Source organism: Sarcophilus harrisii, chromosome 3, assembly GCF_902635505.1.
Source record: "Sarcophilus harrisii chromosome 3, mSarHar1.11, whole genome shotgun sequence".
Lineage (NCBI taxonomy): Eukaryota > Metazoa > Chordata > Mammalia > Dasyuromorphia > Dasyuridae > Sarcophilus > Sarcophilus harrisii.
This window is the reverse complement of record NC_045428.1, coordinates 532,367,445-532,390,795: the sequence shown is the minus strand read 5'-3', so window position 1 is coordinate 532,390,795 and position 23,351 is coordinate 532,367,445. Positions and strand designations below refer to the sequence as shown.

At 34.9% G+C, this 23,351-nt stretch overlaps 1 protein-coding gene across 1 annotated transcript in view; it reads left to right on the top strand.

Moving 5' to 3' along the window:
- LOC100917067 (NACHT, LRR and PYD domains-containing protein 3) overlaps window positions 1-23,351 on the top strand; it is a 45,320-nt gene that overhangs the window by 7,783 nt on the left and 14,186 nt on the right. Inside the window, exons 3-7 of the mRNA XM_023499761.2 lie at window positions 7,133-8,768; window positions 9,709-9,921; window positions 14,885-15,043; window positions 16,473-16,643; window positions 18,156-18,326. Coding sequence (XP_023355529.2) covers window positions 7,133-8,768; window positions 9,709-9,921; window positions 14,885-15,043; window positions 16,473-16,643; window positions 18,156-18,326 — 2,350 coding nt within the window. The remainder of the gene's footprint in view (window positions 1-7,132; window positions 8,769-9,708; window positions 9,922-14,884; window positions 15,044-16,472; window positions 16,644-18,155; window positions 18,327-23,351) is intronic.

The window sequence follows — 23,351 nt, the reverse complement described above, 5'->3', positions numbered from 1 at the left end:
AATTCCTTTGATGGTGAGTTAGTGATATGATCCATCAATAATACCTGAATTCAAAAGTCCAAACAATATCAGTTACAGTCTCAAGAGATTTCATCTTAAATAGCAAGTTTCATCAATCAAAGCTTCAAGGGGCTTAACTCTCAAGGATCACATATGCTAAATAAGTATTGACTATAATCTTATACTGATAACATTAAGAGATTCATCCCAGAAAGTTCACAACTTATCTTGATATCTGAGCAGATGGTTCTAAGTTCAACATTTCACAATTAAATTTGTTTTAAGATATTCAATAATCAATAACCAAAATCCAAGTTTTAGAAATATTTAAAAAAATCCAAATTGTATATTGTTTATAGCAAAAACATGTTCAGTTATTAACCATGTTTAAAGGGACAAAGACATAGACTACTATTCTCAGAATCCCTTTAAATAATAGGAAAAGACATATTTGCATACTTACTGTCCAAACGAATGTTGGAGGGTTCTGTAACCTTTTTAAGAAGGAGGTTTATTGCTGAGATTTCAGTCTTTTGTGCCAAACTGTAAGGACTTTGTATGACCTCATATTTCTCATCTATATAGTATCCTGATTTCCCTGAACTAGAGCCATCAGTAAGTGCAGAATCGATAGGATAATTCTTTATTATTTTGGGGGATATCCATTTATATTTTTCATACAAGGTGAGAAATTTTATAGAGGTTCTATGATTATCTTTCTTACCACTGTAAACATATTAATAATAAATGAAAACTTGCCACTCGTCATTCTGAAATATTAAGGATGTTATTTGAGATTTTATATATGGTTGGTATATAATTAGCAAGGAAGACCTGACGAGTTGGAGATGTCTTTTGTTTAATTTATTCATTAGATACACTATCATTGTGGTATATTCCATAAGACTGTCAGACAGGAAACTGATGAGGGAGATGAATCCATTCAAGCATTCCCTGTGATTGATAAAAGACTGCAATAGGGACACAGGAGTAGCAAGTATTGCTCCTTCTACATTTTCATTAGAAAGTATTCTTGTTAACTGAGCCTCAGATAATTTTTTCTCTACAAGATATAGTTCATGATTGATCTCCTTTGATAGAGGCCATTGTTCTGCCCAAACCAGAGTGTCTGACAGCCACACGAGAGGATCTATTGGAAGAAGCTACAGTGGTCTCTAATTGAAATGTGAAAATGACAAAGATTGATGAATGTCTCTGCCCCATAATTTTATAAGAATTTTTTTCTAGAGTATAAAGTTGAAAATAACCATTATTCCCTTCAGAATTTCCCCATTTCAAAATTTTAGCACTGTTTTTGATAATGCTACTATGGCTTCCTCTTGTTCCACATTCACAACAATTACCAATTATAGGTTTTAATATAATGAACAATCTTAGAATTTCCATAAGTAATAGTTAAATGGCTTTTAACTGTAATTTCCTCTTAACTCACAAGCAAAAGTAGAAATACCCAATCTCATAAATTACATTTATTGAGTTAGGCTGATAACAACAACAATTCTTTAACACATTTTACACCTCCTGTTGGTTTTTCAGTTTTTATTATACTATTCAGGGTACTAGATACCAAACCAAATCTGGGTTCTATAAAAAAGAACCCATTACTTATCAATTCAGGCAGAACAAAATCTATCACAACCAATGAAGTTTCCAATTATAATACACATACCAATTTGAAGTTATTTTAAAATTAGCCAGTACTTTAATTTATGAGATTCCCTAAAACCAACATAGATATTCCATTTCAATCAAAATTACCTGTTAGTTGTTTTCCCAATTCAGACAAATCTCTTCTTTTGTAAACCAGGAAAGAGTTAAGTGCCAATTTTTGCTTCATGTATATTTTTACCTTGAGATTCTTGTTCGTGAGGTTCCACAAGGCTGAATTCTGATAACAAAGTTACAGGCTCCTTGCCTGCAGGAGCTTTTAATGTTTTTCCATTTTCATTTTCTATTTTCCCAAAAGTTCCCTAACTCTCTAATCCCTTTCTATGCTCTTCATAGAAGAGCTTCATGCTTAAACTTTCATTCCTTCATGCTTAAACTTTCTCACTTACCTTTTTATATACACGTCTCATTTCTTTCTCATTCCATCTTCACTGTATTAAATAAAATTCTCTCCCTCTCCTACAAAACTTCTGTAGTAAGCCAGAGGCAGAGGGAAAGAAAAAGATTCTTTTTCCTTACACTATCTTAATCCCTAAAGAGCCCAGAATTAGCTCCTAAATTACCTTATCAAGATCAAAGACCAAAGTGACTTCAGTTTCATACATTCTATAGTCAGATTTTCCATTTCAAATGAATCACAACTTCAAAACTATCCCCTGGTATAGACCCACCTCTCCTTCCATGAAACAGGAGAGATACCAAACCTGCTAATTCTTATTTCTACAAGTGCAGGCTCCCTTTCCCAAAGTTATATGACATTCCAATCTATTCTCCTCTATCTCTTTGCTTTTCTACATTTCCCAAACCTAGGGCAATCTCCTATTTGAAGGGAACTAAGAAAGACACTTCTTTCAACACACAAAGTCTGATGAAGAGGAATTTAGTACCCAGAATTAAGGATCAGAGTCCTAATCCTGGAACAACAGGATGGTTTGAAACTTCTGAAGATGTTTCTTTGAGCCACTCAAAGAATTACTATTCTAAATGAATTCCAGCAATTCAGCCTGGTATTTTTCCAAGCCAGCAACACAGAAACTGAATCCTTATCTCTCAGAAACTTGCTAACTTTTAACACAGAACATAGAGCGCAAAATGGACATCCACAGAGACACACACATAGAAATCTAGTTTCAGCTTTTACATACAGATTTAAGCCTGACATACCTATTTAGTCCTGGGAGCATCCTCCCAATTTTCTCCCCTTTATATATTTTGGTACTTCAAAAAGAGGAAAAGAGAAAGGGGGCTTCTCTTTTACTATTCTGGGGTCTCTTCTGGTTTTTCTCTTTTTCAAGGGAGAGTCTCAAATTCAGAGCCATATACAAAAGCCACCAGAAGTTCTTGTGTGGCATCTGCTTTTGGATTCAGGTCAAAGGACTCCCAAGAAAGGAGTTAAAAATTCCAGATGAGCCTCATCTGTTTTCCTATTGTTTCCCAACTTTCCAAATCTAGAGTTCCTTTCTGGAACCAGGGGCAACAATGTTCTATACATTTTTTAAAACTCCTCAAGCTGTCTTTTAGTTATATAGCATCATCTTTCTCTAACTACCCTTTTCAGTACTTGTATATTGATTTCTATCTGTCCCATTTTTAGACATTCTTACCAGCAACACAGAAATTTCCTATTTTAAAAAATCATTTCCCCTGATAAGCCTAGTGATAATCCTCTTACCCTTTTTTTTTAATGCTCCAAAATGTTTGGTAAGATGTTGCTTTGACTCTTCATCTCCTTCTGTTCGGGCGCCAAATCTGTTCTGTTTTTTATTTTTATTTTTGAAAGCATCCTGTCTCAAAATGCACTCCAGTCATGTCATCCATTATATTTTCAGGACATAATCCAAAGGAGCTCAGATAGGAGTTATCAGCTGTTGGAACTGGCCTTGTCAAGTCCCTTAAAGCCCTCCAAGCAGACTCACCTTGCTTTGGTCTAACAAAAGACTTACAGCTGGCTCCCCACAGATTTTTCTCTCCCAACATGATTCATAAAGCAATGTGTATTAAAAATAGATAAATAGACAAATAAATAAAGAAAGAATTGTTTGGCTAGAGGAGCTTTCAGGATCAGGGAAGAAGAGGTATAACAGGAAGATTTCAGTTCAGTTAAAAAAAAAAAAAAAAAGACTCCCAACTATTTAAAGCTGTCCAAAAATTAAGGATCAGTTTCATGATGTGATGAGTTCCCATCCCTAATAGTCATTATGAAAAGCCTAGACAAGCTTTTGTACATCATCTGCATTTAATCAGTATTTAGGGAAATTAAAATAAGTGACTGCTGCAAGCAAAAACTTAATTTAATAATTTCTCAGGACACGTTGCAAACACATTAATTTTGGGATTAATAGCACAGAGCTATTGTCACCAAAGAGTAAAAAAATCAATATAAGTAAGTCAGTGAGGAGATCCAAATAACAAGAGCCAAAAAAAGAAGTCTGTAGAAGTCAAAAAATCACATACTTCTGGGATGATAAGAAGAAAACCTCAGAGGATGGTGGGATTTGACTTGGGTCTTGAGAAACTGACAATATTTTGATTGAAAAGAGATAGTTTGTGGTAAGCACGAGATATTCCAGTTGCTTACTACATTGTTCTTTCTTATGCCTGAAATTCTGTCCTCTTCATTGCCATCTCCAGGCTTCCTTAAAGTCTCAGTTAAAATCCCACCTTCAGTAAGAAGACTTTTCCAGTGTCCCCTATGTTAGTGCTTTCTTGCTGAGGTTCTCTCTTACTTATACTGTCCATATCTTGTTTGTATATAATTGTTTGCATCTTATTTCCTTTATTAAATTGAAACTTTTGAGTCCAAGAACTGTTTTTGTCTTTCTTCATATCTTCAACTTTTAACAGAGTACCTTCCATATCATAGGCAGCTAATACATTTTTCTTCAGTTGACTTGTATAACACAGAGAGAGCTAAGCAGTGGAAAGCAGGAAGCTCATTATGTATTTTGAGAAGCCAAGAGGAAATAAGTATGGGCAAATGGAAAGGCCTTGAATTCAAGACTGAGCTTAGACTTCATTCAGTGGACTACATGTCAGAGAGATTGAAGGCTTATAGTCAGGGATGTGATGTGTCAAGAATCAAGAATGTGTTTTTTAATTATTTTTAAGCTTAAATAGAAAAAAAAATTACAAAAAGAAAAAATGTCGTGCAGAGCTGAACATAAGAGATTTCAAAATATGAAATAAATTTCCGTTTCAATAAAGTGTATGTAATAATAGAACTCACTGTATTCAGAACTGTCCATCTTTTTTTTTTTTGCTTCCCTATAGGTTTTCTTTTGTTCTCTGCTATGCACTTTTTACTTTATGCTTTTTTCTCCCTTTTCTCCCCCCTACTTTCCCCATGCAGGCTATAGTTAAGCATAGTTATGTTTATGTTCACACACATACATATATATACATACATACACACACACACACACACACACACACATATATATATATATATATATATATATATATATATACACACACATACATATATAAACATTATCTCATTTCCTATCTCTGCTAACTCTTGTACTTCTTGTTGGCTTGTCTTGCTATGACTTCACCTCTCTCCCCATCCCAAGGATCTCTCCAGTATTCTCTCCTACCATCCTTCTCTCCCTCTTTATCCCTTTCCTATTAATCTGCACACCTTATCCCACTATTTTTAATCTACACATTGTTCTATACCCTGCCTTACTCTTCTGTTCACTCCCTTATAGAATCCCTTATTCCTTCCCCCTCTTATTTCTTTATAGATTCTGAAGGATATTATACTTCTCTGGGTATATATATTTGTGTGTATGAATACACACACACACACACACGCACGCACACTGTTCTCTCTCTAACTCATTCTAACTCATTCCTGATATGAGTAGTATTTCAGAACTACCACCTCTCCTCCCCATCTAATTTCTCTCTGCCACTTCTTGGTCTCACTCCTCATTCATATAGCATAATTACTGTTGCTTTTTAGAATCATAATACTTGGCTCTACTCCAATCTTTCTTTTATACTACTTAATTACTAATATCAATCTTAAACCTGTAGTTTTACATTTCCACATATAAAACATTAGGTTGGTCTTAATGAGTCCTTTGAAGTCAGACTTTGATGTTGGCTCTTATAATGTCAAGTTTTTTATTGAGTTCATTTTTGTTTGAGACAAAATCCTGAAAATCTTACAGTTCATTGAATGTCCATTTTTTTTTCTCATTTAATATTAAACTTAATTTTGCATGATATATTTTCAGATGCAACCCTATTTATTTTGATTGTCAATACATAGTATTCCAGGTCCTTTAGTCTTTTATTGTAGCCACTAATAGGTCTTATGTAACTCTAATTGTAGTTCTGGCATATTTGAATTAGTTTTTCTTATTGTTGTTGCTGCTTATAAAGTTTTTTCTTTGATCTAGGTTTTCTAAATGATGTTCCTATATATTTTCTGTAGTAGAATTTCTTTCAGGTGGTGATAGGAGGATTTTTTCCTGTTTCTGCTTTCCTTTCTTGTTCTAACATTTTAGAATTGTATTTAATTGTATTTAATTATTTCTTGTTTTATTGTGTCAAAGTTCTCTTTTAAGTAATAGCTTTCAAGTAGTCCGATTATTCTTAGGTTTTCTCTTCTTGATCTGTATTCCAGATCTGATTTTTTTCTTATGAGATGTCTCACATTCTCTTCTACGTTTTCATTCTTTATATTTTGTTTTATTATTTCTTGGTCTTATAACTTCACTGGTTTCCCCTTGCCCAATTCTAATTTTCAGAGAAATTTTCTGCCTTAAGACTCTGTATCTCTTTTTGGCTGTACCTGGCATTCCTTATTAATGAAAAAGTATTATAGTACACATATATAATATTATTATATAAGCATTATTATGACATATTATATTGTTACATAGCACCTTATATATAACATATATATATTATTTTATTAGTAAAAATTCCCTCAATCTTCCAGGAGTCAGACCCCTGACTTCCCTCACTGCCAGGAAGATGAAAGTTCCTGTGGCTGGGGCTGAGACTATTTCCCAACCTAGCTAGCTCCAAGGCTCCCAAATGTTTCCATGGGTCCAAATTTCTATCCTGGTATCTTTTTTTGGATCTTAGATTGTCCCAGAAGTTCCACTGTTCTACCTCAACTCATTTGTTTTTTATAGGTCTAGGTTCACCTTGAGATACAATTTTGTTTTGTTTGTGGGGGAAATCTGGACAGTTTGCTTTTTCTGACCTAGTCTGCTATCTGTCTTGAATCCTCTCAAGGCTGATTTAGAAAGATCAATTAGTCTGAGGTTCAGACAGGGATTGGGGGTTTTACCTGAGACATCAGCAAATATGAAATGAGGGCCTAGCCAGGGGAGCACCTCACCTCCAGGTAGGTTCTGGAACAATGATGTCTAAGAGCCAGATTTAAATTTGAATATCTGTGTTTTGTTTGTTATGACTTTAGATGAAAGAAATAAGTACCGAGAACGAATGAGAAAGAAATTCCAGCTCATGAGGGACAGGAACTCTCGTCCTGGGGAGCATGAGCTGTTTCACCACCGATTCACAGAATTGCTGCTTCTTCGAGGTTATCGTTACAAGGAGCAGAAGCATCATGAGCTCCTTGTCCATGGATGGGAACATGCTACAGTCATGCAGGAGCGAGGACAGCTTACAAGGGTATCAACGTTATTTGATCCTGATCAAAAGATAGGCATTCCACCCCACACTGTTGTGCTGCAAGGAGCTGCTGGTATTGGGAAGACCACCCTGGCCAGCAAAGTGATGTTGGATTGGGCAGAGGGAAACTTCTTCCAGGAGAGGTTCAACTATGTTTTCTATCTCACTTGCAGAGAACTGAACCCATTAGAAGGAAAAATAATCAGTTTTGCTGATTTAATTGCCAATGATTGGCCTGGCCCCCAGGCTCCCATGACAGAGATCATGTCCCAGCCAGAGAGACTTCTGTTCATCATTGATGGTTTAGATGAACTGAAATTCCCTTGTAACGAGCACAGATATGATCTATGCAAAGACTGGAAGCAGCAGAGGCCAGTGCCCATCCTACTCAGCAGCTTACTGAGGAAAACCTTGCTCCCTGAAGCCTGTTTGCTGCTCACAACAAGACTCACTGCTCTGGGGAAATTTAGTCCTTTGTTAGAGAGTCCACGTCATGTGGAGATCCTGGGCTTCTCGGTGCAGCATAGGGAGGAGTATTTCTGCAAATTTTTTAGAGATAAAGATTTGGGTGAAAAAATCTTTCATTTAGTAAAAGGCAATGGCACACTACTCACTATGTGCTCCGTTCCCCTGATGAACTGGATTGTCTGCACTTGCCTGAAACAGCAGATGGAGAAAGGCCAAGAACCTGTCCAGGCTTTGAAAACCACCACTGCCCTCTACATGTGTTATCTTTCCAATTTAATCATCCCTGATGACAAGAACTTCATCCCTCAGCACTTGAGGGGTCTGTGTCGCTTGGCTGCTGAAGGGATCTGGGACAGGAAACTGCTGTTTGAGGAGGAGGACCTCAGGAGGAATACCTTGGAGACAGCTGATGTCTCTGCCTTTTTAGATATGAACATTTTCCAGAAAGACAGTGGCTGTGAAAACTGCTACAGCTTCATTCACTTGAGCTTCCAAGAGTTTTTTGCTGCCATGTTCTATGTGATGAGCACAGAGGAAGAAGGGATGAAGAGTTCTGACTCCTTCATCCCAGGTGTCAGAGAACTTCTGGAGGAGTGTAGCGGGTTTAATGCCAGCTTTGTGGTTCTAGTGGTCCGCTTCCTGTTTGGCTTCCTAAACGTAGAGACAGCAAGGGAGCTGGAGAGAAAATTCAGATGCAGAATGTCACCGGAAATCAAGTCACAGTTACTGCAGTGGGCTCAGGGAGAATCCAGAAGAAATTATAAACGATCCCAGTTCTCTGATATTTATTTCCCAGAATGGTACTCTCATTTGTATGAGACTCAAGATGCTGAGTTTGTAACACAGGTGCTAGTGAATATCCAAGAAATCAACGTAGACATTGTCTACCCTTCTGATGCCCTGAGTGCAGTTTTCTGTATTAAGCAATGTCATGGAGCACAGAGACTTTTCTTGTGAGTATCTTCATTTCTTATTTCTTGAAGTCTTTACTAGGCTTTTTGTAGACACATTGAACTATGGGTCTTTCTTATGAGGGAATTGTTCTCCTTTCAGCTTTGGCCATGTAGCCAGTCAAGATTGTCACCCTGGCTTTTCTTTGGGGCAATTGGGGTTAAGTGACTTGCCCTGGGTCACACAGTTAGGAAGAGTTAAGTGTCTAAGACCAGATTTCAACTCAGTTCCTCCTGACTTCAGGGCTGGTACTCTATCCACTGTGCCACCTAGTTGCCCCAAATTTTAAATTTTTAATTTAAACTTTAAATTAAAATTAAATTATTTAAATAAAGAAATTTACTTAAACTCTTTAGGAACCAGTTGGGGCTGTCTTCTCCTCTCCACTGGGACTCTCTGAAAGGTGTTGTCCATCCTCTTATCCCAAAAGCAGCTCCCCATTACAAATTCCACGATTGTTGGGCTCTAGAGAGGGCTAAGAGTTTAATTAGGGCTCTGCTTATCCTGAAAGATTGAATTTATCACAGTAAATTCTAGGTCTCTGTATATGTCAGATGTTTAGAGATCCTCACTATCATTAGGTCATTACTTCCTTCTCCAGTCAGCTTGATTAATGCAGACTTTAGTTTCAGCTTTGCCACTGAGTCTAAAGGATTTGAGGTAGTATTGATAGTGCTAAAAAGTGCTACGTAGGAAGGAGCAAGGTGAAGGCTGAGTGAAGCTGGCAGTGGACTGGTACTTGTGTTTGTCTCAGAAATATTTGCCTTCAGAGTCCCAAGCATCTAATCCTACCTTTTCTACTCACTTTAAGAAATGCTGTAATTTGCTGTAGAACCTTTTCGTTTTTCTGTATAGACAAATAGGTACATACTTTAATACTGGGAGGCAACTTGATTGCCACTGATGCCCACAATAAAGTTCTCCTCTCATTTCTTTCTTTAGTTCTTATGATTCTGATTTACCTGCTTGTGTTTGGCAAGATCTTTACTCTGTGGTCAGCAAGAATCACAACCTGAAAAACCTCAAGCTGTGCTGCCGTGATTTTTATGACTCATGTATAGAAGACCTTTGTATGGAAATAAAACATCCAGACTGTCAACTGGAAAACCTTTTTCTGGAACTAAGAAATCCAAACTGTAAATTGGAAAAACTGACGTAAGTCTAAATTGGTCTGATAGCTGTGGTGGATGCTTATATGAAAGTGGGGAAAATGAGGTAAAGAACTGACGAGGATGTGAAAAATAAGGTGTTAGGAGGAAAAGAAAGGATAGTCCAGAATCTAAATGAGTGGAAAGATAGAACGATGAAAAGAAGAAGAAAAAGGGGAAAAAACATTTGATCCTTTTTACCACTCTTAATTGATATTGTCCTAGAAATATTAGTTATAGCAATAAGAAAAATGAAATTAAAGTTACACATTAGTGAAGAGAAGACAAAATTATCTCTACTTATAGATGACATAATGAAATGCTAAGAAAACCCTAGAGAATCAGTGAAGTAACTAACTAATAATAAGATTGCAGATTTAGAACTTGAAAAGATTTTGAAGACTAACCCTTTGATTTTTATAGATGAAAAAGTCAGACTCAGCATTCAATGACTTGTCTAAGATTATACAGGTAGAATTTAAACCAAGGTTCTCTGATTCCAAATCCAATTCACTTTCTACTTCAGCATCAGTAAGATAGCAGGACACAAAATTTATCCCCTTGCAAATGTTGTATTTCTGTAAAGTACAAACAAGATCCAAGAAGAAATGATAATAAAAAATCTGTGTATCCAATTTTGATCTCTCACTTGAGCTCTTGCCCTACATCACCCACTGGCTGGAACATTTCTAATTGGATATTTCATACAACGTGTACATAAGCTTCTGAACTTGGAGTCAGAAAGACCTGTATCAGATTTTTGCCTAAAACAGAACCCTGGACAAGCCAGAAAATATCTGGCAATTAACCAAGATACACACAAAATTTATATAAATACAAATTTTTCCAGAAATAAAGGGAGACAAAGAATTAGAAAGCAATTAAAATGACAATGTTCTTTTAATTTGTGGGTTTAGTGTTATTCCAGTCAAGTTATCAAAGAAACATTTTATAGAATCAGAAAAAAAATAACAAAATTAATTTGAATAATCAAAAAGTCTAACCTCAAGAGAAATAATAGGAAAAGGTATAAATAAAGAGCATTACCAAACTTCAGGCTCTATTATAAAGTAGTAGACATTAGATCTCTTCACTAGTGGATAAAATAGAAGAGTAGAAAAGGAACTGTTGATAAAAGAATAAACAGAAACCTTTGAAAATAGTATCCCATTGTTGAATAAACTCAAGAATATAATTGACATGGGGAGGGATTTCCTTTTTGACAAGTCCAAACATGAAAACTAGAAAGCAGTTTGGTAAAAATTCTGTTTCAGTTCTCATACTATGAACCATAGTAAGCTTAAAATGGAATAAGTAAACTAAATATAAAATTCACACTAAAAATAATTAGTTGAGAATAAGATCAGATAATAAATAAGAGAAAAAAAAACATAAAATATAAAACAGACAATAGTGACCATATATATAGTTCATTTCTATTTCCCCAATGCTCTGGAAAATTATATTCTACTTCTGGAACTCCCCTTGACTTTAATAGGCCAGCTGTGGCATTTTTTTTTTTGCTCTATCCCAGTCCTACACAACACTTCTTATGTATCTATGTAATTAACACTAGATAAATGAGTCAATAGATAAGAACAAAAGAATAGCAAAGAATAAATGACAAATGATAACTTGAATCGAATCACTAATAGTAAGAGAAATATAAATTAGAGTCATTCAGGTTTTATTTTATACTATACTGATTGGTAAAGATGACCAAAAAAATGACAATAATCAATCTTGGAGATACTATGTGAATACAGGAATACTAGCATTGCATTAGCAAGATGGTAAACTGGTCTACCTATCCTTAGTATCCATCTAGAACTATGCCAAAAAAATAAAAATAAAAACCAATCATCCATTTCTAAGAGAAACAGTTTTGCCCAATTATATACTAACAAACTGATCATTTATAGACTACACAAAATGTGTGCAAAAATACAAAATGCTGAGATGGAAAAAGAAGTAAACTATTTCAATAATCCATTAGCAGTAAAAAGATATTCAATAAATCATAAATGAGCTTCCAAAGTAAAACTTAACTTCAGGGCTAGATGAATACACAAGTGAATTTCATCAGTCATTTAAAGAACAATTAATTCCAATAATATATAAAATGTTTGAAATAATAAAAAGGAAACCTTTCAATCTCTTTCTCTGATACAAATAAGGTTTAGTCATAAAAAACCATGACTAAACCAGGAATAAAAAAAAAAAAGGCAGAGAAAGCAATCTAAAGACCATTAGCCTTAATGAACATTGCCACAAAAATGATAACAATTGTTATAATATTATGCCCTATGACCAAAGTTGGTTCAACATATGGAAGATTATAAATATAACATCAAAACACAAATGATAAAAAAATTATATGGTAATAAAAAAATCATATGATAATCTTTTGAGTAAATCAAGTAATCTTTTTTTTAAAAATTCCAGAAATCTTGGGAATTCATGGTCTTTTCCTTAAAATAGAAAACTGTCTTTAAGTCAAAAAAATTAAAATTATATACAATGGACATTCCTTCCCAGTAAAATCAGGAATAAAACTGTGATGTCCATTATCACCACTGCTGTTTAACTTAGTTAAATTCTAGCTAGAGGAATAAGAAAAGAACTAAAGAGAATCAGCATAGGCAAAGAGAAAACAAAATTATTCATTTTTCAGATGATAGGACAGTGTATTTGTGGAATTAGAGAGGGTCAATTTTCTCTGAAGTCAAAAACTAATTGAAATAATAATTCCAGCAAAGTTGCAGGATAGAAACCTGCAAATTATCATTCCTCTATATAACCAAAAAAATACAGCAGGAAGAGATAGAAAAAGAAAAGTACTTCTTCAATTCAAATAACTCCAGAACTATAAACTGTTTGAAAACATATATTTATCAATGTGCACCAAGACCCTATGAATCTCACTATAAATATTTTGTTGAAATAATGGCAGACCTAAATAACTGAAAAAATATTTTTCATTGATGGACCAAATCAATATATAAAAAATTGACAATATTACCTAAATTAATTTTCTTATACTGTGCCATGCTTTTCAAATTCTTCAGAGAATATTTTTAGAGATAAAAGGGGAAAATAACATGGTTCATATGGAAGAAAAAAATCAAGAATATTATGGATAATTGTGAAAAAATGTGGGAAGAAAAGTGTCTTTTAGGGTCATATCTCAAATGGTATTACAAAGTATTAATTACAAAAACAATTTGCTACTGGTTTTAAAAAAAAAGTGATTAATAGTGATTATTAACATATCCATATTTGTTATATAACATATCAGGTAATAGCATAAACAAGAAATTTCATAGTATAATGTTTGATAATTCAAAAATCCTAGATACTTGAGAGAAGGACTTGAAATTTGAAAAAAAGATGCTAGTAATACACACACACACACACACACACATATACATATATATATATATATATATATATATATATAGCAATCAAGTGTTAAAAACTAAGTTTAAACCAAAACATCAAACCATATGTCAGGATAAACTCCATGTGGATATTTGATCCTAGTATATATGTTCACATCCTGAATTAAAGGAGTAAGGAAGAAATTTGAAAAGTGCATGACAAAAAAAAAAAAGAGGGAATCACCCGAGGAGAGTTTTTATTTAAAATTAAAAACCTTTGCACATATCTAATATGGGAAAAATTTCAAAAGCAAAGAGGTCACTAGAAAAATATTTACATTAAGTTTTTCTGATAACGTTCTCATGCTCATAACATATAAGGAACTGTTTCAGATTTATAGTTAAAAGCTGTTCCCCAACAAATAAATGGTCAAAGAATATGAACAAGCAGTTTTCAAAAAAAAGTTAACAACAAAATGAAAAATGAGTGCAAAAATACTGTAAGTCAATAGTAATTAGAAAATCAAAATGAAAGCAACTTTGAGGTTCTACCTCACACCTATCAGACTGGCAAAAATAATAACAGGAAAATGATGAATGTTATAGGGACTGTGGCAAAATAAGTACACCCACTGTGTCTTTGGAGGAGCTTGATTGGTCCAGTTATTCCAGCAAATAGTTTAGAACTATGCTCAAAAAGAATTACATATGTCCATCCTGGAGCAAAACTGCAGTGGTGAAATGCCAAAGATACCAAGTACTCTTGTCAAGAAGGAGGAATTGAAATGGACTCTTTCCCTTCCCACATTATTATTCCTAATAATTCCTAATCAGCAGCATCTGCTTTCTCATTTTCTTCCTCTTTATATATCATGTAGTTGATCCAAAGTAGCACAGGAATGAGGATCATTCATAATAGGAATAAGGGTCTGGTAGGTTAGGAAGGAGATTTTTTTTTTTTAATTTGGACAGATTTGCTTTATTCTTGTTGTAAAAAGAAAATTATCAGTACCAAGAAACAAAACAAAAAACTACCACAATTACCTTAAAAACTTAGAAACTTAATCAGAATAGAATAAATACAATTATTCTCAAGTGACCAAAGAAATATCTAGACATTATTCCTTTTTTTTTAACCTCTTCCATTTAAAAAAAAAATTTTATAGCTTTTTATTTACAAGATATATACATGGGTAATTTTTCAAAATTGATAGTTGCAAAATCTTTTGTTCCAATTTTTCCCCTTCTTCCCCCATGCCCTCCCCCATATGGCAGGTAGACCAATACACGTTAAATATGTTAAAATATATGCTAAATACAATATATGTATATCAGACTTTGAAATAGTGTACAATTAACCTGTGAAGGAAATCAAAAATGCAGGCAGACAAAAATAGAGGGATTGGGAATTCTACATAGTGGTTCATAGTCATTTCCCTGAGGTAGGAAGGAGCTGTTTTTAAGAAAATCGAACTATTTAAAATGAAAAGGAGAATATCAGAAGATAATAGCTATAAAGGAATGATGTCTCTGACTTCCTTTCCAGAAAAAAAAGAAATATATTTAACCATGGTTGTATGTCTCCTACAGGTTGGAACACTTCAAGGTAGCTTATTCATGTTGTCAGTATCTCTTCTCTGCTCTCAGCCTGAAAAGCCTACACTTCAAACGTATTTTCTTTGAGGATGATGGCATGAAGCTCCCATGTGAGACCCTGGGAAAAAAGAACTGTCAGCTACAGTCACTAAAGTGAGTGCCCATAAAAGTCCTCTCAGGACCATCCTCCCAAGCATTAGGGCCTTAATGTTAAATAATAAGAATAATCACTGATCTGAGGGCGGGATGGCTGCAAGCTGCCTGTCTGAGAGTAGGCCTTTACTCACTTAAATTCCTCTAGGGACTTCTGCTCAATAAACTCTTCTCTTGACCAGGTTTTGGGGCCAGGTTATTCAGGGGAGTGCCCCTTTTCCTCTGATATCTGATTGTAACTTCTCTGACCTTCCCTTGATCTAGCCCCATGAATAGTTGTTGTCTTGTCCCTATGTTCCCTGAACTAGAGAAGTTTAATTCTGGTGTGAGAAGGTTGAATTGCACTGATAGGCAACAATGGGAGAAAAATAACCACTATTTCAGTGAATAAATGTTTTTAAAGGATCCCTTTTATTGTGGAAGAAAGATCTTCTTCATGCTGTTTCATTCCAGATTCCCCCCTTTACAATCTGTAAAATCAATGCTCCTTGGCCTACTAACTTCATAGTCCTCTGGTAGATTTTGGGCACTGCCTCCTAGGAAGACAGCAGCAGAGCTGTCATTACCCTTGGTATTGTGGCTTTTGTCTCAGCTGAAGAATTGATGGAGGTGCGGGAGGTGTTTGAGGTATCATGACACTGGCCCTAATCTGAACAGTCGGGCAAGACAAAGAGAAGGAATTAGTAGTCTCCTTCTGCTGGAACAGAGAAAGTGAATGAACTAGAATTAAATAGAGAAGGACAGTCCCCTCCTCATTGTGGATATGTCCCTCTCTCAATACTTTTTTAGCTTCTGTGTCACAAAATTGACTTAGATTGAGTTTACTGTACACATATAAACACATACATACAACAGATCTTTTTATACAAACTTGCCTTATCAAAAAAAAAAAAACTTGCTTTATCAAGCCATCTTCTACTTAGTTGACTTTTTGAATTCTGTATAATAATGCCTTCTAGAATTTTGTTTAGAAGCCAAGTGAAACTTCCTGGCCTCTTACTTGAAGAACCCACCTTCTCTCCCTTTTAAATATTGAGATATTTGAATATTTGTCCCTCTCTAGTTCTATGGTCATTCTTCCATATCATGTCTAAATTTATCCACAAACCAGTCCACCCATTAATTTGTTACTTTGGGGGTTTCCTCACTAGAGAGTTGCCTATATTAGTGAAACCAATTCTCCAACCCCTTTCTCTGTCCCAGCTCCTATCATTTAGGAACATATGAGGATGGCAGTGGGAAAGGATATGGGCAGGGGGGCATTTTCAAAGACACTGAAAGCAATGATCATAGAATTAGATTTATTGAATATGGTGATTCTAAGTGAACTGTGGGATTGAGTGGGACCTTTCCCACTAACAGATGGGGAGTGAATCAGTCCTAGAGAATGTAATTGATCATGTCCTCCCTGGTTTTCTGTTTCCTTCAGAATATCTCATTGTCAAGGATTTGGTGTTAACATTCTGGATTTTTTCTCTGCGTTTGTTAACAATGAAAGCTTGAGAATTTTGGAATTGAGTTTTATTTGCCTTAAGGAAGATGAAGTGAAGCTTCTATGTAATGTCTTGACAAAACAGGATTGTAAACTACACGCACTCAGGTGAGCCCCTTTGGGTTTTCTTTGGGGTATCTAAGGTTTGGTGATAAAGGGGGAAAGTATGGAGGAAAGGAGGAACACAAGTTGCTAAGGAGAAATGGAAAGCTCCTTTCATAAGGTAGATTTAAGAATCAAGATCTCACACATTTTCATTGCTGTAAGGATTATTTCTTCTGAGAAATTGGCCAGAAAATGGTCTAATTAGAATTTTGTCAAATTATCTCTGAAAGATCCAGTTGAAGCATACCTTAGTTCCAACATTGTCAACTAATAAACGTTTTTTCTCTCTCACACCCTGCCCCTGTTGTTTTGGTAGAGAGAAAGGATAAACCTTTGGAAATTTTTATTACAAAAATAAAAGAAGAAAACTAAATTACCAGGATCAAAAGTGAAAAGGGTAAACTTATCATTTAATCAAGAGGAAATTAAAACAATAATTAGGAGCTAACCCTAATTGTGTACCAATAAAACTGACAATCCAATGAAATGGAAAATTATTTACAAAAATAGTTACCTAGATTAACAGAAGAGGAAATAAAATACTTAAATAACCCCATTTTAGAAGAAGAAATTGAATAAGCCATCATTGAACTCCCTAAGAAAAAATCTCCAGGACAGATAGATTTACATGTGAATTCTACCAAACATTGAAAGAACAATTAAATCCAATACTATATAAACTATTTAGAAAAGTAGATAAAGTAGGTAAATTCTGTTTATGACAGATATGATGCTAATATCTAAACCAAAACATTGATCATATATGATCACTATACATTTACATATATATGTGTGTGTGCGTGTGTGTGTATATATATATATATGATATTAATCCTATATCAGAAATTTTCTGCCAAAACAAAATATTTTCCCAATATATCCACATTTTATTATTTATTACTTCTGTTCTGCAAAAACTTTTCAATTTCATGTAATGGATAGGAGCTATTTTTTCTTTTGTTATTCTTACTATCTAATATTTCTTCTCTATCCATAGCTGTATAAGGTTCCTACTCTGTTTTTCTTTCTCCCCTTCTTGCTCTCCCCTCTTTTTCCCTCCCTCAGGTCACATATACATTTTGACCTAATAATGGTATCTGTTATAAATGTTGGTCTAAAACTAATTTCTGCAAAAATGCTTTCCAATTTTTCCAGCAATTTTTTCATACAATTTGTTCTTCCATAAATAATTTAAGTGCTCATATCTTTTGAAGATTAATTACTGAATTTAGTTGTTTCTGATTCTTTCTTACTTGATCTGATCTATCAGTATACTTTTCTATTTTTTTAACTAGTATTAAATAATTTTGATAATTCTTGCCTTATAGTATAATTTGAAAATTAAAAATGCTGTTCTCTGCAAAGGACTGTCCATTTTTAAAGAAACTAAATTCATTCCATTGTATGGAGATCATGTATGTGTTTTTAAAGCATTGCCCAGAGAAAGACAAAAAGTGAATTAATCACAGAAAATTGAATTGACCACTTTCCCTCTGATTAAATTTTCTCCTACAGTTTGCGGTCTTGTGATCTTACCACTACAGGTTATCAGAATCTCTTCTCTGCTCTTAGTAGCAACATGAGTCTGAAAAACCTAGACCTGAGTCGAAATTCATTTGAGGAAACAGAAATAAAATCTCTGTGTAAGACTTTGGAGAATCAAAACTGCAAGCTAGAGAAACTCAGGTAAGTTTCCATAAGTTCCCTTTGTAGATGTTCCCCTCCACAACAAGGCTGCATTAGGAAGAGAGAGCAACACAAACTAGGGAAAGGAGAATGGAAACTGTTTGCCTGTTCCATGTTCAGGGTTCATATTCTTGCACTCCTCTCCCTTTCACTAAAGAGTAGAGTGAAAGGTAAAGACTGGTTTAATAAGGCAATGCTGCCTTTCTCTCTAACAGTTATTATCACATCTTTGTGCATGGATCCCAAATCTATATTATCACGCCCAGCCTATTGATATCTTGTATGCATGTCAAATTCAACAGGTCTAAATAGAATTGGTTGTTTTCAATAAAATACATATCCCTTCCTAACTTCCTTATTTTTGCAGCTTCAGTGTTCTTGATTCCTCACTTTCTCACACCATATATTGTCAGTTGCCAAATTTTATAATTTCTTCTTCCCAAAAAACCTCCAGACATTTTCTGTTATTTCTGTGCATACAACAATCCTTCTAGATCAGACCCTCATCATCATTCACCTTCACTATTACAGTAGCCTCCTAACTGGTTTCCATACCTCATTTTCCCCCTATCTAATCCCTACTTCCCACACTTGCCCAAGTGATTTCCTCAAGCACCAATCTGACCATGCCATTCCCTTATTCACTAAGCCCCAGTTGCTCCATATTACTTCCATGACCAAATATAGAATCTTCTGTTTGACATTTAAAACTCTTTACAACAGTGTTCTCCACCTACCTCTCCAAACTTACTTTCTTTGCACAGTCTGTAGTTTAGCCAGAGCAGCCTTACTGTTGCTCACATCCTGCAGTCCATCTTCTGTGTTTATACCTTTGCAAGAGCTGGCCAATCTGCCTGGAATGATCTCCCTTTGAAGTCCTGGTGTCCTTTAAGACTTTTTTTCCCCTCACTATGAAGTCTTTCCTGATCTGCTCAGCTATTGGAGCCCTCCTCACAAAAATTCCCTTGTTCTCTTTTGTCTCACCTGTATAGTATCTCCCCTGATAGGATGAAAACTCCTTGAAGACAGGGACTATTCCATTCGTATCTTATCCCCACTATCTAATGCTCTGCCTGGTACATAATAGGTACTTAATAACTCTGTTTAGTGTTTTATAGCAATACATTCTAACAGGAGGAAGCTATGCAACTGAGAGAAGCTTAGAGAGAAGAGATAATTAGGAATAATTGGTCAATTAGAAAATATCTTAGGTGTTATTAACTAACAGGAACTGACATTAATCCCTAATCTTTTCCTTCTGTTATCTTCTTAGAAATATTTAATTGAGTTTTATTTCATTGTTACTCTTTCTCTTGTATGTGTTTGAGAAAATACATGCCAAGAAAGGAAATCAGAGTGAAGGGAATAGAAAGCAAAAGAGAAAATTTTTTTTCCATTTCAATTTTTTGTTTGTTTTTATATCACCTATATTTCTTCGTATATTTTCCCCTTCCTCTCTTTCCCAGAGAGCTATTCCATTACAGCGCAGAATTTTAAAAGAGAAAAAAAATTCAGCAGAACTAAACACGTCAACCAACTCTAATACCTTATGTATTCTTTCATACTCATAATTCTTCATCTCTTCAAAGAAGAGAAGTATTTTATATGAATGATTAGACTAGATGTTCCCATTTGTGGAAGGCAATTGTCTTGGTTGCATCATGCAATAGAACATTGCAGGGAATCTAAAACCATTCACCTTCGACTTAACCACCCCAGAAAATCTGTCAACAATGTTATGACTTTCATTTGAATGGAAAATCTATAGAACTTATTCATTAGTGTGTGTAAATGAGACAAACATTACAAGTAGACGTTGAATCAGACTCCTGATTGAAAAGAAGGAGGTGATGGGCTGGATTGCCTTCAGGAAATTTCAGTGCTTTTCTGACTCAGAAATTCCTATAGACACAGAGACCCATCTTTTCCATACCAACACTGTATAGGTATTATTGTAGAGGAATGAACAATAGAATACAACTTCCAAAAAATTAAAAATGAATATTATAAAAATAATAGTGGAGAAACGCGTGATGCTTATGAGCCCTTTACAACATATAACCAACAAGAAACTTTGAAGAATATAAGTAAAGGTTACATCACCAAGGATATGACATGATTAGACACATGGTCAATTGGAGGAAATGAAAACTTGAGTGTCCTCGTAACGTAAAGAAGGCTTCCAACATGCTGGGTAGATGCCCAGTGGCCAGTGTATGGGAGAACATAGACAAAAGCCATAGCATGCATGGGTTGTGATGTACATTATAATAGGGATCTCCAAAATCCATGAAATCAAAAATTCATTTGTGCATTTGAGAGATTTTTTTTGTATTTAGAATTGTTTTCTGCTATTATTTTTCCAAAATAAAATTCTTTCTTCCTCACTGACAATGGGTCCCCCACATTTGGAGTCTAACATCATAAGCCTTGCTTTTTGTGAAGATGAGGGAGACCAGTATCCAGAGGAGAAGTGGACTAGAAACAAGACAGCATGAGGGCAATGAGAAAACTGATTCTTATCTTCTGTTAAAAGGGGACATGAGAGATATCATGAAGGATGGATCACATTTCCATTTTAGCCTTTAGAGAATCAACTCTATATGTATTGAGAGCATCCTTGATGAAAATATGAAATGGGAGAATTTATTTTATTTTTTTTTTTGCAGATGATAACCTACAGCAGACTATAGAGTCACACAGTTGACAGTTCACTTTGAGAAATACTTGCTAAATGCCTGCCTTATGAAAGACCCTGTGCTTTGTGCTGGGGATATAAAGTCAAAAATAAAACAGTGCCAACTTTTAAAAATACTATATTGTACGAAGGATATACAGTATGCATACATCTAAGGACATACAAAGCAATTTTAACCAGAAGATCAGGAATAGCCTCTCATTACACTTTCCTTTAGATCTTACTGAATTCTGGATTCTTCTTTGAAAGAAGCAGGCAATTCTAAAAGACAATCAATCAGTGAACATTTTTAATCACTGTAGATACCAAGAAAGGCAAAAAGATGGTCCCTCATCAAGAAATTTATATTTTAATGGGAGAGTAGTAAACAAAAAAATTGTACATAAAAGAAACAGTATATGTAGCAGTTAAACTTAGAGGGGAAATATTGGTTGATAGAAGTTGCAGGGAGTAGAGTGTTGGTGATGGGAAAAGCAGACAGGAAAGATTAATTTTAGCTGAAATTTGACCTGAATCTTGAAGGAAGCTAGAAGATGGAGGTGGAAGAAGTAAATTCCAAGCACAAAAGAACCAATGAAAAGGCAATCAGGAAATAAAGAGTATAAATAAAAATAAAAGCCATTGTTGTATCATAGAATATGAGGAGGGAAGTAAAGTAATGTGTAACATTAGAAAAGTAGGAAAAATGAAGAACAGGGTTAAGGAATATAAAGCAGAGGAAATGATGGAATAATCAACAATTATAAGCAGATAAAGGGATTTCAGAGTACACAAGCATGAGAGTGGAACAACACCTCTGAGTGAAAGATCAAGGATGTGATTGCATCTCTGTGTAGCTGAAATGGAGTGAGAAAGTAGGACATGGAAATTGAGTAGACTGAAGACTAGAAATATTCAGATATTTAAGGGGATATCAGCATTAATGTTGAAGTCTTCTAATATGAAACTATGAATTGTGGTGGACAATAAGATTATGAATGAGGCAAGTAACCCATTAAGGAAGGAAAGGAAGGAGAAGAGGAAAGTTGAGACTGGGTGTTGATAATAACTACCAGAGTCTTGAGTGGGTAATAAATTGCACTTAATTTTCATTACAATTATAATTAAATTGCATTGAATAATCTCTTCCTTTAAGGAAAAGAGGCTATTTAGTGATCCTGATGGAAGGAAAATTTGGGTGTGATAATGTTCAAACAGAAATATTCCGAATCGCTTTTCATGATCCATGAATTGGTTGGATATAAATGCTAGTGAAACCAGTATTGGAAAGGGTGGCCAACAAATTATTACAAGGAGGCAGAGCTCAATAAGTGTCAAAAGATAGAGGCAGTAAGAAAGGAAAGGTTTCAGATCAAAGCAGGCTTGTAAGTACGGATCACTAAGAGAGGAAAAGGTTTAAAATGAAAGCAGGCTTCATAATTATGGATCATTAATTCCAGAGAGCAGAGTAGATGGGATATAGATCTGGAGTCAACATTTTCAGGGTAAAGTTGAAGAGATAGGTGTAAGAGATTGGGCAGTAGGGGATTAGATTTGTACAAGGAGGAGAATATGATCAAAGGGGAGTATACAAACAATTGACAAATAAGTCCTGGCAGAATGTCAGTGGCTATTCAAAATTCTCCCATGAGGCTCAGCCTTATGGTGAACAATCCTATTGTGCTGTAAGTGCTAAGATCCCACTTCCCAGAAAAATCAGGTCTCCTGAGTGAGCTGAAATGAGAGGTAGGAAATGAATAAGGCTAGGAATGATCCCTGGAGCATTGCTGAATGTCCTGAAGTGAAGAGAGACCAAAATGCTCTGGTTCTGGGGTTCGTGGCTCTCTGAGAAGGTTCTTGGACTAAGATAAGACAGGAAGTAATTATCCTTCACAGCTGATGCAGATCTGAGAAGTTTGCTGAACAAAGAAGCCAAAAGCAGATGCCTTGGGCTAATGTAAGGCTTCCTGAAAAGACTTGGGATGGTTATGGAGATGATAGAACTGCAATGATAACTAGATGAGGAGAGAAAATAATTTGTGAATATCTCAGCTATGGATGGCACCATAAGTAAAGGCATAGAAACCTCACAGACAAAGGCAAAAAAGTAGAAATAAGCTTATCACATCCTTTCCTGACCACAGTGCAATAAAATTATATTCAGTAAAGGCTCTTTGGAGAAAAAAATTAAAAATTTGTGATTGAATGACAAATATAAATAATAAGTCAAATAAAAAGTGACAGAAACAAAAGAAAATGTTAGCTGACAAACTTAACATAAATATCAAAATTTATGGGATTCAGGTACCTTGGTGTTAAAATTAGAAAAAATCCTAGAAAAGAAATAA